The 13,891-nt window shown below is 44.2% G+C and overlaps 2 protein-coding genes and 1 long non-coding RNA gene across 4 annotated transcripts in view; 1 reads left to right on the forward strand and 2 right to left on the reverse strand.

Moving 5' to 3' along the window:
• LOC308574711 overlaps window positions 1-13,891 on the reverse strand; it is a 204,586-nt gene that overhangs the window by 81,150 nt on the left and 109,545 nt on the right. The window lies entirely within an intron of this gene.
• Window positions 1-13,891, forward strand: part of TECTA (tectorin alpha) — an 83,523-nt gene that overhangs the window by 62,753 nt on the left and 6,879 nt on the right. Inside the window, exons 13-17 of the mRNA XM_081172807.1 lie at window positions 4,613-4,996; window positions 6,400-6,686; window positions 8,936-9,216; window positions 9,931-10,041; window positions 13,117-13,319. Of these exons, the coding sequence (XP_081028933.1) occupies window positions 4,613-4,996; window positions 6,400-6,686; window positions 8,936-9,216; window positions 9,931-10,041; window positions 13,117-13,319 (1,266 nt within the window). The remainder of the gene's footprint in view (window positions 1-4,612; window positions 4,997-6,399; window positions 6,687-8,935; window positions 9,217-9,930; window positions 10,042-13,116; window positions 13,320-13,891) is intronic.
• Window positions 1-13,891, reverse strand: part of LOC308574640 (uncharacterized protein) — a 44,369-nt gene that overhangs the window by 2,548 nt on the left and 27,930 nt on the right. Inside the window, exon 10 of one of the 2 annotated variants that reach the window (XM_081172740.1) lies at window positions 12,094-12,219. The exons of the other annotated variant lie outside the window; for it this stretch is intronic. The gene's annotated coding sequence lies outside the window, so the exon portion shown is untranslated. Of the gene's footprint in view, window positions 1-12,093; window positions 12,220-13,891 lie in introns of those variants that run through there. 2 annotated transcript variants of the gene reach the window in all.

Here is a 13,891-nt window from a genome sequence, read left to right on the forward strand (position 1 = left end):
AGCACCATAATTCAAAAGCATCAATTCTTCAGCCTTCTTTATGGTCCAGCTCTCACTTCCATATATCACATATAATCATAGAATTGTAGAGTCATAAAGAAACCCTGGGGGTCATCTCTAGTCTAAGCTCCTGCAATGCAGGAATGTCAACTGAAGCATCTCTGACAGATGGCCACCCAACCTCTACTCAAAAACCTCCAAAGAAGGAGAGATCAGCACCTCTTGTAGGAGTCTGCTCCGCTGTCAAACAGCTCTTACCACCAGAAAGTTCTTGCAGATGTTTCATCAGAATCTCACTTCTTCTAACTTGAATCCATCATTTCGGGTCCAAGTTACAAGAAAAGAGATTCCAACATCAGGATAATTACATTCTGATCCACACATTAGTCTAAGGACGCATTCAGATGTGGGGAATAATATTTTAGTTTTCCTGATTATTATGCTAGCATTTCTAGCTCATTTTTAATGTTCCTTTCCCACTGCAGTACCTGTTGCATTATGGAACTGTGGCTTTTTGACAGATATACTGGCACGCTGTGCTAAATTTCATTCACACCAGTGGGCGAGCTGCAGCAAAACAATGATTGTCATTGAACAACATCACTACTCCCCCAGCCTTTCTGCACATGCCTTCTGCTCCTCCATGATTCCCCCATGAAAAGAACAAGGAAGAACTGTATGCCTGTATATCACCCCAGATTTCCTCACTCTGTTCCTGTGATTTTCCAGCGCAAAGGGTCTGCAAATTGACTTTTTTTCTGAATCAAATAACATGGAAGTGAGTGCTAAACACGTTACGTTCCTTCAGTTTTCCAAAAGCGACTATTATGTCACTTGAAAGCCCATATATAATACAAAAATTAAGAGGCAGGGTAATTCTGGGGGAAATGGAATAAATCACTATGTGAATGCAACCTAAAAGGTGCAGATCCAATCACTTTGTATCCAAATTCCTAGAAACTGAACTACTCAAGCAACCCTACATGTTTCCCGTGAAATGTTGAAGGGTATAGATAATTTGTTATGGAATTATTTTGATGTTCAAAAGCACCCTTTACCTTTTCTTTCAAAGTCATAATTGCAACCCTTTCGCAAGGTCTGTTGCATTGCCGGTTCGGACGGCAGGATGGCTGCCATGAATAATGGCTCGCGTAGCCAGCTTTGCCTCTCCACTTTCTAGCAGTTACTTTCTTTTACAATGTGGCTACTGCAGCCCCTTATCAACTGAGAAGCAAGCTCATGCGCTCAATTATTCTATAAATCTAATAACAAGAGGGGTGGAATGTAATGCGTGCTCCTCTGCAAAAGTACACATCGGTGGTCAACAGGATATTTGTTGAGCTCTGTTTGGAACGAGGAGCGAAGCGAGGTTGCTGTGGAAACTGTAACTTTGAATTTCCTTGCTTTTATGAGCGATAAAGGTGTCAGCGAGTAGTATTGGTTTGCAATTTTTCACACCCCTTTTTGGGCGGCCAGAATTAAGCCCTCAAGTCAGGTTGTGTGTAAAAACAGAAGGGGAGGAAGGCAAGCAGCACTGGAAAGCTTGCTGACCTTGCAGTGCTTTGGCCGACTTACACGGAAGTGATCTAAAGTCTCCTTTCATTCATTTGTCCTTGTCTGTTGGAAGCAGTGCTGTTTTCTGGCACTACTCAATGGTACGTTCCCTGCACCCTCATGGTCCCTTCCAACTCTACGATTCTACTATTCCTTCCCCCATGCCCAGTTCCTAAGAAAAAGGCTGATTAGGTGGAAAGGCAAGTGTCAATGCTTTTATTCCAGACTGTCACTACAGTGGTACCTCGGGTTACATACACTTCAGGTTACAGACTCCACTAACCCAGAAATAGTACCTTGGGTTAAGAACTTTGCTTCAGGATGAGGACAGAAATCGTGCTCTGGCAGCCAGGCGTCAGCAGGAGGCCCCATTAGCTAAAGTGGTGCTTCAGGTTAAGAACAGTTTCAGGTTAAGAACGGACCTCCAGAATGAATTAAGTACTTAACCCGAGGTACCACTGTATTTACAGGTGGGATTCAGTCACATACTAGCAAATTAAAGTTGTCAAATTAAAGCTGATTCTCTTGTGCAACAAGCCTGGCTGCTTCCTCCCAAAATTGGACTTTACGTGATAAGGAAAGTGTCGAGAAAATGCACTAGAAAGTAGGGCATAAACAATTTCTTGATACAATGTCATCTAACCTGCCCACAAATGAATCGGAATGAAAACTCAGTAGATAACCAGTGTTGTCTAACCTACCTGCAAACTTTGGACATACAAATTGGGATGAATGGTGAATAAACAGCAACCTTTTCCCACAGTTAACGATAGTTCAGGAATTGTGTTCGGCTAAGGGCAGGCTCACACATGTATGTATGCCACTTGATTATTCAGCCATTGATAGCTCTCAATTGATTGTGAACTATTTCCACCCTACAATTCTTGATTCACTCAAATGTAACACCATACTATGGTTTGGCATTGTGTGTGCGAACAGAGCCTCGTGTTCAGCTGTTTCTTTCTTCCATTGCATGACACAACTTCTTCACTTACTGTTGGGTTCTCAGCAAACCATGGCCTGCCCTTAAACCAGGATACAAAACCTTATTTATTTCCTTGATTGAGATCCTGGTTTGAGGGCAAACTGTACTTTGAATAAACCATAGTTTGCTGTGTTCAGACACAATGGCAAAGATGGAGAAGGAAGCAGGAAAGCACAAGCACAAGGCTCTACTCATGCATGTAAGGCCAAACCATAGTTTGGTGTTACAACTGAGCAAATCATCACCCACTGCTATGATCACCAGTTGATGAACATGCATCTGTGAATGAGGCTGACAGATGAATCCAGATGTGCACTTAATATAATGAAAGTCCCAAGTTTTTCTCTTGTATGCATGACTGTTGCTCTTTGCCAAGCCTACTAGTGCACACTTTAAGGATTTTCTGGCCATGTTTAGGAGCACACACAGGCATCACATCACAGATAGGCAGCCATTCTCCAGGAAACAACCCTTAGGGATGCCTGCATGAACTCTGGGGAGAAGCACACAGACAAAATCCACAGGTTTCAGTGTGATAAATGCCTAAAGTCCCTGCCAGTGGGTTTTCAGCCACTTGCAGATCAGTTGACAACATGCAGGGTGTCTGTTTAAATAGGTACTACATGACTGCCCTCTCCTGGTTGCAAGGAACACACTATGTCAATCAGCACAAGAGTCTGCAGAGCCCTGTTCTGTTGCAAATGTCTTGAAACCAAACCAAACCAAAGTAAGTTTTAGGGTCAGGCCACTATCTGCTTGAAAAGATTATGTTGGTCTTTGTTTCTAAAGAGAAGTATTTATATATTGCCCTCTCCCGAAACACCAGGGTAGTATACAAATGAGTGGCTACTTAAGGGACATTTTTAGGCAACTGCTCAAGTGTACTGGAATAAAAAGGTATTCAGGAGATTATTGAAAGCCCATAGTAAGCATGCTTGCCAAATACAGATTTGGAAGAGTGTTTTGCAGGATGGAAATAGCAACACTAAATGCTCAGCTCCTAGTGGAGGCCAGTTGGGCCTCTATAATGCAGCAGACAACAGCACTTCTCCAGATTCCCTCAGTGTTCGGGCTGGGATATAGGGCTCTGTGAGTTCTTAAGGCACCCTGAACCTAGTAGTAGTAACAACAACAAAAATAATTCTTGTTTTGTAGCTAGCATTGCTCAATATGAATGGGATCCATTTCTCACATTGCTTTTTCTGACCAGGGAGCATCATTTCTTTTTCTCAATCCAGGTATATCACATCAAACACCTGAAACGTGGTAGGGGTCTTAATACACATGATTGTCCAAATGTGAAAAAAAACAATTTCATTTGATTCTTTTTTAAATGTATCTCTCACTTTCTCTTCAAAAGAAATCAAAGCAGCTAACAATGTGGGTATAATTAAAACAATCTGGACCATCACAACACTAAACAAAATTGGCACAACAGCAAACAATAAAGCACTGAAGCAAACCTGCATAACCCCATCAAAGCAGTAAGCAAAGAAATGAAATCAATATGAAGACACAATCTCATCAACAGCAACAAGAAGGACATTCAGAAATGGCAGTCAGCCACCACTAAAAGCCTCCCAGAAGAGCCAGATCGTATCTAGGAGGCTGACAGACAAAGACTGTGTACACACTATTCATTTAAAGCGCACTCTCTTCCTCAAAGAATCCTGGGAACTGTAGCTTATCCCTCCCACAAAGCTACAATTCCCAGTACTCTTAACAAACTCTAATCCCCAGAACTCCCTGAGGGAGTGGAAATGTGCTTTAAATGATGGGAGCCAGCATGCTTTCCTGGGTACAGTGTTCTGTAGGGTTGGTAACATGACCAAAATGGTATCACTTCTCAGACCCACCCACCCCACTTGTTAGCCAGCAGGCACAGAACAGGACCCAGAACCTCTGGTGTTGAAAAAAGTGCATGTACTTTGGATTCTTGTCTTTGATTTGGGCATTCACTGTGACCACATGTATACCCTTTTTGGGATGGATCCACTGTGGGCTTTCATGTTACAGCTTTTCATGTTTCATTCATGTTATTGCTTCCTTCTCTTTCTTGCTCATTTCCTGCAGCCCAAGCAGCTCTTCTGGAGCAGCGACTGCACCCGCCGCTGCCGCTGTTTCCGCCGCAACCTCATCCAGTGCGACCCACGGCAGTGCAAGTCGGACGAGGAGTGCGCCCTCCGGAACGGAGTCCGTGGCTGCTTCAGCAAGAAGAGTTCCTACTGCATTGCAGCAGGTGGAGGGGTGTTCCGCACGTTTGATGGTGCCTTCCTCCGCTTCCCTGCCAACTGTGCCTTTGTCCTCTCCACAATCTGCCAGAAACTCCCTGATGTCTCCTTCCAGCTCATCATCAATTTTGATAAGTGGTCGTCCCCAAACCTGACAGTCATCTCCCCTGTTTACTTCTATATCAATGAAGAACAGATTCTTATCAGCGATCGTAATACTGTCAAGGTACAGTACTGACTCATTTAGAATGCTAGACCGTAAGAGCCTGCTGGATGAAACCAGTGGCCCATAGACCCAGCATCCTGTTCTCATAGTGGCCAACTAGATGCCCATGGGATGCCTACAAGCTGGACCTGAGCAGAAGAGTGATCTTCTCCTCTGGTGGTTTCCAGCAACTGGTATTCAGAAGCATTCTGCACCTAACAGTGGAAGCAGAACAAGAGCCATCAGGGGCAATTTAATCCATAGGTAGCTGGTGGCCCCCTAGGAACACTCTAAATCCCAAGACTCCAGTAATGATACACAGCATCCTATTCCAGGTAGTAAGCAAGCCCATGGGGGCAGGGGGTGTTCAGTCAAGAGTTCATGTACAAATGGGGCTCTTGACACATCCAAGTAGATTCCTGGATGCGTAGAGAAGTTACACACCAGCAAGGATCAGATGGTGCTTCAGTAGCAATTTGGAGTTCACCGAGGTTCTAAATAGGCTGCACTTCATTCCCGGTGGCTATCTTAACCCCCACCAATGAAAGACCCTGTATTTAAAGGGGCCGTGCTTGATTCAGTAGGCTCTGGCAGTGTTGTGAAGATGGAGGCTCAACTGCAATTTCTGGAGTGGTCTGCTTGGGATATGAGAGTGATGACAACAGGCTCCAGGGAAAGTGGGATGGTTTGAGCTGAGACTGAATCCTTGCTCCAATCTGTCACTTTCTTGAAGTCCATGGTCTCACCCTTTAGGTACAGAAAATCTGATCCTGGTGTTATGACCTACTTAGGCTAATATTAGGTGCTTGTCTTGACTGTTAACTAGGACCTGAACCTGTAGCCTCTGAAATTGAAAGCCCCTCTAGCACTCTCTGAAGAGTTGACTTTCCTTGCTAACAGAAAATCCCAATCTTTTTTCGTGAAAGAAGAGTTTGGATTTGATATCCCGCCTTTCACTCCCTTTAAGGAGTCTCAAAGCGGCTAACATTCTCCTTTCCCTTCCTCCCCCACAACAAACACTCTGTGAGGTGAGTGGGGCTGAGAGACTTCAAAGAGGTTTGACTGGCCCAAGGTCACCCAGCAGCTGCATGTGGAGGAGCGGAGACGCGAACCCGGTTACCCAGATTACGAGAGTACCGCTCTTAACCACTACACCACACTGGTTGGGAATTTGGAACATTGAATTCTGAAATTCAGATTTATTCATTCCAAAATTCAGCTAAACCAATCATCTTAATTTGATGTCTTCATTGTGTAAGATGACTGGCATCAAGTTCTCACACGCAATTGGAACATAGAAGTTTAAACCTTCCAAAATGAGTCTTACAATTTTTCATATGATCTTGTCCATTTTTATAAGTTAGCCAGAAAAGAGAAAAAGATGCATCAATGTAGCATGAAATATTGCTTGATTTCTTGATCAGGTGAATGGGACACAGGTGAACGTCCCCTTTGTGACTGGTTTGTCAACCAAAATCTACAGCATAGAGGGCTTCCTGGTCATTGATACCAGCCCAGATATCCAGATCCATTACAATGGCTTCAACGTCATCAAAATCGCCATCAGTGAGCGACTGCAGAATAAAGTATGTGGCCTTTGCGGGAATTTCAACGGGGATCGCACAGATGATTATGTCACCTTGCGAGGGAAGCCGGTGGTGAGCAGTGTGTTCCTGGCCCAGAGTTGGAAGACGAATGGCATGCAGAAGAGGTACATGGATGCAGGGGGGCTGGGGAAAGTGCTGTACATTCCAGCCAGGCAAAAGCAATTGAGGGCAGGGCAAAACAAAAGCAATTGAGAAGGATGTGGAGCAGCACCAATGAAAGACATGGCCTGAGGAGAAGAGGTGTGGTTTAGAGATGGGATGGGATTCGGAGGCAGTGTTTTACAGTGGCTCTGTTCCTTCCTGGAGAGGTGAACCCAGAAGGTGGTGCTGGGGGACTCCTGTTGGCCTGCGGGGTCCCTCAGGGTTCTGATCTGTCCCCCATGCTATTTAACAAAAACCACTAGGAGAGGTTGTTGGGGTTCGGTGCCACCAGTATGCTGATGACACTCAGGACTTAGCTATACAGCTACAAAGAAAACGTTTTAAGTGTGTTGTAAAGTGCAATATACAAATGTGACACTAGGTGGCGACAGTGAGCTATGGCAAAGTCAATGTTTTTTTTCTAAACTTTTTTTAAAAAAGCATTTTCACAACGTTTTTTCTACATGTGTAGATTCCACCTCAGTTCTATTTCTCCTTTCCACCTAGAGCCAAGGAAGCTGTCTCGGTTCTAAACCAGCGTCTGTCATCAGTAATGGACTGGATAAGGGTGAACAAATTGAAGTTTAATCCAGGCAAGATAGAGGTGCTCTTGGTCAGTCAGAAGACAGAACAGGGAATAGGGATTCAGCCTGTGCTGGATGGGGTAACACTTCCCCTGAAGACACAGGTTCACAGTTTAGGCATGGTCCTGGACTCAGCCCTGAACATGAATGGCCAGGAGTGCATTTGCACAGTGAAAGCTAGTGCACCAGCTGCACCCATTCCTTGAGATGTCTGATTTGGCCACAGTGGCACAGTTACATCCCATGCCTTAGTGACATCCCATTTGGATTGCTATAACACACACTACGTGCTCAAACACCTCAACTGCCTCAAAGAGCTGCAGCCAGATTGTTGACCGGAGCTAATCACAGGGAGCGTAGACTCCCTTGCTAGAGGAACTGCACAGGCTACTGGTGGTCTGTTTCCAGGCACAACTCAAAGCACTAGTTATCACCTATAAATCCCTACATGGCTTAGGTTCGAGCTGTCTGAAAGACTGTATTCCCTCATCCAACCCTCCTCAGGTTTTGAGATCTTCAGGGGATTCCCTTCTCTTGGTCTCACCACCCTCAAGGGCGTGCTTGGTGGAGATGGAGGATAGAGCCTTCTTAGTAGCTGCTCCCAGATTTTGGAGCACCTTCCCTAGAGAAGCTAGACTGGCTCCCTCCTTGCTGTCCTTCTGTCAGCAGGCAAAGACATTACTGTTCTGACAGGCTTTGGGGAATCGACTGCTTTTAATTAAAGGGCTTGTGCTTATTGTAATTATTGCTGTGTTTTAAACAGATTTTAGATATGTATATAGTTTAGATACTATCAGTGTTTGTTTTTTAATGATAGTTTTTTCCTATGTTTTTAGCGATTCTTGTTTTTATTTGTAAGCTGTCTTGAGTCCCATTAGGGAAAAAGACAGGATAACTACTACTACTACTACTACTACTACTACTACTCCTACTACTCCTACTACTCCTACTACCACTACTACAATAAAAGATTCCTGGCAGGCTGCATTCAGTCCCCTGGGGCCCTGAGGTCCCCACTCTCGCTCTAGGAAAGGACAAATACTCATTTCCTGAGCCTGCTGCAAAAGCCGGGATAAGAGTTTGGAGACTGCAGAATCCCAATTTGCACTTGTCTCTTTATATATTCTATAAAAACACGTAGACTTTTAGCTATTTCTGGTTGCAGTGAAAATCTTAAAAGGCCTGGGCAATGTCTATTTAATGAAAGATAAGACAGGGTGGGCTTTGGTTCTTTCAGAGGCCAGGAGATGCAGCTTCTGCATGCAACACGCATTCATGTGCCAGAGCTGGGTCATAAGCAAGTGGGAGCTAGGAATCATGCCAGGAGTCAGAGGTGAGGAGGCCAAGTCAGGGAACAAGCCTCAGCCAGCAGAAACTATTATTGCTCAAGCGAAGTCCAAGCCCACGCAGGAAGCCTTTTTATAGTCCCTCCTGTTGAGAAAAGCCAATGGCCACTCCCTTGCATGAAGCCTACTCACTGCCTAGAAATATGTTCCATACTAGTGCCTCACTGCACACAGACATGGTTTCCTGATACAGCTTCCACCACTGTGCTCTTCCCCATGCTTCTTGTACACCTTTCCACATCTTCAGTATTCTGCAGTCTTTTGTGGTTTTTGTGATTCCAGCTGCAATGAGCTTCAATACGCTCAGTACGCTGCCACCTGTGACAACGTGCAGATCCAGGTCCTGCAGAGCGACAGCTACTGCCTCAAGCTTACTGACATGAAAGGCTTCTTTCAGCCTTGTTACGGGCTGCTGGACCCAATGCCCTTCTATGAATCCTGCTTTCTCGACGGCTGCTACAACCAGAAGAAGTACCAGCTCTGTGGCTCTCTGGCAGCCTATGGGGAGGCCTGCCGCTCCTTTGGAATTCTCAGCACAGAATGGATTGAGAAGGAAAATTGCTGTAAGCGAGCTAGGATTAGTTCCATCTTCCTACTGAGAAATTCTCAAACTTTGTCACAGTGGGCTTCCCTAAGTCAATAAAACAGCCATTCAAGGGCACATTTGGCATGTTAGATCCTGCTGTTGACCAGCTACGTTATTGCAGATTTATCGGGAGCACAATAAAGGGCTATCTAGGCAACACTTTCAGCATGTAACAGCCTTGGGGGCTCACTTTTTATTTCAGGGAAACAAGAGGCATTGTAAAAAACAAAAAATTAAAAAATCCCAAACTCATTAGTTCTTAGAGTCTGAAATATATGAATTGTAGCCAAATACTTGGAGTGGAACCACTGAAGTTAATAGCATGGCCTACATAGTTTCATTGATTTCAATGGGACTGCTCTGAGTAGAAGTTAGTTGGATGCAGCCCTGCATTACAGCCAGTTGATTCACTGTGTTCCTTGCCATCCAAGCTTAGAGATCCCCTCTGGATAGTATTCTTTGCAATGGTGAGTATAAAGACCTACATAATCCCCTTGATTATGACAAATGATTGATTACACCTTAGATTAATTCACATCTCCCCAACAAAGGCTGGTTAACATAGGAAAAAATGCCTAGGTCTTCTCTTGTGTTAGCACTTTGTGTGTAAGTGATAAACAGCAGCTCATGCAACTGGTCTTAAAATAAACTGGTTGTCCTTCTTTGTTTCCCCCTCCTTTTTCCTTTTTAGCAGGAGTGGTTGAAGATCCCTGTGTGGGGGCAGATTGTCCCAACAGAACTTGTGAAGTGGAGAATGGAGGAGAGCTGTGTGGCTGCATAGAACCACCACCCTATGGAAATAGTGAGTTACCAGTGGCCGTGTTGAAGCTGCCAAGGGGTGACTGGGAAAGCATCTCTAACACATCCCTGTTACAGAGGGAGCATAAATGCATTCATAGGTGATCCAAACAGCAAGCATTCTCTACTTACTGTAGGCTTGCCTAAAACCTGCAGCCCCCAACTCCATGTGTTTTCATAGATTCCCCACTTATGCAGGCAGTATGCCTGTATCATGGATACTATCCAGGTGATGTGAAATATCCTTTATTCATTCATTCATTCATTCCCCGCCCATCTGGCTGGGTTTCCCCAGCCACTCTGGGGCATTAAAACTTTACTAGACAGTCATAACCAGCATTGAGTCTCTGGCATGATCTTCTGCATGTATCACTGTGTCCTTCACATATATGATCCAGGCACAGTGAATTAACAGCGCATTGTCCCTTTAAGAACAGTCCAGCCTTCTCTCTCCCTCCCATCCCTTAGTTTAGGATGTGGGTAGCCAATGCAGTGCTCTCTAGATGTTGTTGATTTACAACTCCCATCATCCCTCCCCATCAGCCATGGTGGCTGGGCTGAAGAGAGCTTAGCATTCGGTTGGCATCATATTGGCTACCCCAAGTTTAGAAGAAAGTTTGCTACCGTCCAGCAAGTAACTTGTGATGTCAGTCTTGGTGCTCGTAATTTCAAGGTTTGTTGAGGATGTAGATCTGGTTTTCATGTTGGCTGAGTGTTGTATGCAATGCAGCGTTAAGTTAAAGTCACCTAGCAGTCTATATGTTGCACTGCCAGAAAACTGTTGCACAAAGAAAAACAAAGTACATTTTCCAAAGATGGTTAAGAAACAGATTGCACACAAAAATCAGCTGTTGGTCAACAAGGGTTGGCTGTTTCACAAACAGCTTCCACAATTGTAGGCGCTGCACTGGATTCCTCTGTTGCTCAACTTTTAAATTCTTGCACTAGTGGATGGAGAACATTCGATGCAGCCTTGAGTTTTTCTCCTCGCAAATAATATCAAGTATGTGTAATCTTAAGGAATCTTGGTTTTTTCTCTTATATCTTCCATCTTTTCCACCCCTAGTTTAGGAAGTATCAGACATCACTTTTGTAGGTGTGATGACGCTAAATTTTTGTTTCTGGAATACTGTCCCTGCTCTTAGATACAAGGATGTTACAGAATGATCGTAGGACGGGGCAAGATGGCCCTTGAGTGGCTGCTGAGCTTTTTATGGACTCTTTGCACCAGGGGAGCGGGTGGGTGTCTCTCGCTTGCGGCCATGATCCTCATCCGCAAACGTTGCTCCTGAACTGTTCACTTTAGAGAGGCTGCTTGGGATCGGGGCAGCCCTGTCTTCTGTCAGTGCCATTTGTGGGGTGCCTGGCACCTGCTGCCCCCACCTTGATTCTTTCTGGCCTAGAATGTGGTTCACCAAGCAGAAGAATTAAAAGATACCTTTGGAAACACTGGACTCTGTGAAATGCAAGGTTGAATTCTGATTCCCCAAAAAGGAGCTGAAGGCGCAGGAAAGGTGGTGCCAAAATGTGGGGAGAACCTCAGGCCCAGGGGGCTAAATACAGCCCCCTCCCCCCAAACTCCTTACAGACCCTGCTTTGCCCCCTCCTCTGGTATTTTGCCTGGCTGGAATATGCCTTTGAACTCTTTCCTCCCCCAAATAAATTATTTTATTTTGGGGAAAAAAAGAATGATCGTAGGACTAAGATGACAGAAATTAATAATTTGAATGGAATTTGTTAGGACAGGGTGGAAGTTTCATACTGTCACAGAAACTTTGAATTGCTCTTCAGCTAAGATACATTTTGTTCTACTTCAAACAATTGTAATTTGTGCAATGCCAAGTTACCTTAGTGGTGAGTCAGTCCACAGGAACATAAAAATGGCCCATTATTTCATCACCTTATTTCATCTCATTTTTCTCCCTTGGGTCTCAGCACTGGATTGTTTCCTGTGGCAGAATTTTCCATTGCTTCATCCAGCCTTGTTTTCCACTTGCCCTGAGTCCCGAGGCTTCAACTGATTTCCATACAAATACACAGGGGTTTTTTTTATTTAAAAAAATCCTATCACCATTAAAAATCAATTTTGCACAGCTATCTTCCTTGCTGTCTGTGAATGTCAATTGCTTGTAGCCTCAGCTCGCCAGCCCTGGAAAATATCACTTGGAAATGTCCATCAAACCTGAATTGAGGAGGGAAGGGGATTTATTCTGCATCCCCATCAAAGAGTCTGAGTTAAAGACTTCTGGTCCTGGTAGAATGCCAGGTGTATTTTGGGAGATCACATAAGAACACATGAATGAGCAAAAAAAACCTTCCTTGGTGACAAATCAAATACCATCTCCAAATTTAAAAGGATATACAAAACAGCTTTTGTAGTAATCAACATGAGAGATTATTGTATGGCATGACTGCATGGCTAAGATTCAATTAAACAATGATTAAGATTAAATTAAAATGGATTAAATCTATTTGTCACCTGAAACTCAAGAAGCAAAACAAGGTCAAGGAGTACCCTTCTAAGCGGGTGTAATTTACCCAGGACAGGACAGACTCCTAGACCTCTCACATTTGGCTTGCAATCCATCAAAATCACCATCTTCTTGAGATTTATTTCCAACTTGTACTCTCTAAGGATTGAGTGCTGCACCAGAAGCTGATGTAAAACTTAAAATAGAGCTGGATGTTATCTGCATACTGCTGACACCACACTGCAGTTTTGTACAACTGTACCTATCACCTGCATATAAATATTAGACTAGCTTTACACTAGATAAGCCATTAATATATGCAAACAGTCATTCCTAGGCACCATGCACTTCCATCTTAATGAATTAATTTTACAATTAATCTGACTTCCTCAGTCTTGCATAAATAATAGGGGAGGAAATCAGCTGGCCATCAGGACTAAGGCTTTGATTGAAATGAATTGTTAATGTTCACGTCCTTTACTTCTATTTTCGACCGTGTTGTGGCCTTTAAATGGTATTTTGACTAGTAAATGTGATAGATATCCATTTACCAATTGCCTAGCCCTTATCCGCACACAGCTCCCCACTCCTTTTCTTTTTCATTGCAGACACGCAAGACATCCTGGATGCTGAGGTGACCTGCAAAGCTGCCCAGATGGAGGTGTCCATCTCAAAGTGCAAGCTGTTTCAGCTAGGCTTTGAAAGAGAAGGGGTGCGCATCAATGACCGCCACTGTCCTGGCATTGAAGGAGAAGATTTCATCTCCTTTCAGATAAATAACACCAAGGGCAACTGTGGAAACATAGTGCAGGTCAGAATGTTTGAGGAACTCTGGATTTGCTCCTATTCTCATGACACTCTTCTTCAGCTCATTGATTGTTCTGGGCTTGCATCACTAGAGTCCTGCCGTGAAAGGTTTTGCATCCCTGCCATCAAAACATCATCAAATGCATTCTGAATGTTATATACATACAGCACCACTAGTGTAGATGGTACTTTACAGAGTTTCATAAGCAAAAAAAATTAAGCCATGTCAGGAGAGCCAGCAGCAGTATATCACACTGTGCAAGTTGGAGTTAACTCTTTATTAACAAAACCCATGATCTGCACCTGAGTGTCGGGCCTAATGAACACAGCAACTCATCTCCAGTAGGTGTTGCCCCCATGAAGCAGTTGCTGAGACTGAAGGTCCCCACCCCCCACAGCTGCCTAAGTCTCCTGCTATCCAGGGTGCTTCCCAAGCAATCTGAGACTGTGTTTGTGTGTCGCCAAACTCTTCTCTGCCCTTTTAATGCCTCTTCTGGTTCTGGGAGGCAAGCAGGTAGGGGAGCTAATCTCCCAGACAAGGAGGTTGAGACCCCCATGACTCTTCAACAGCCTGAC

The sequence above is a fragment of the Podarcis bocagei genome, assembly GCF_964188305.1.
Source record: "Podarcis bocagei genome assembly, chromosome: 15".
Classification (NCBI taxonomy): Eukaryota; Metazoa; Chordata; class Lepidosauria; order Squamata; family Lacertidae; genus Podarcis; species Podarcis bocagei.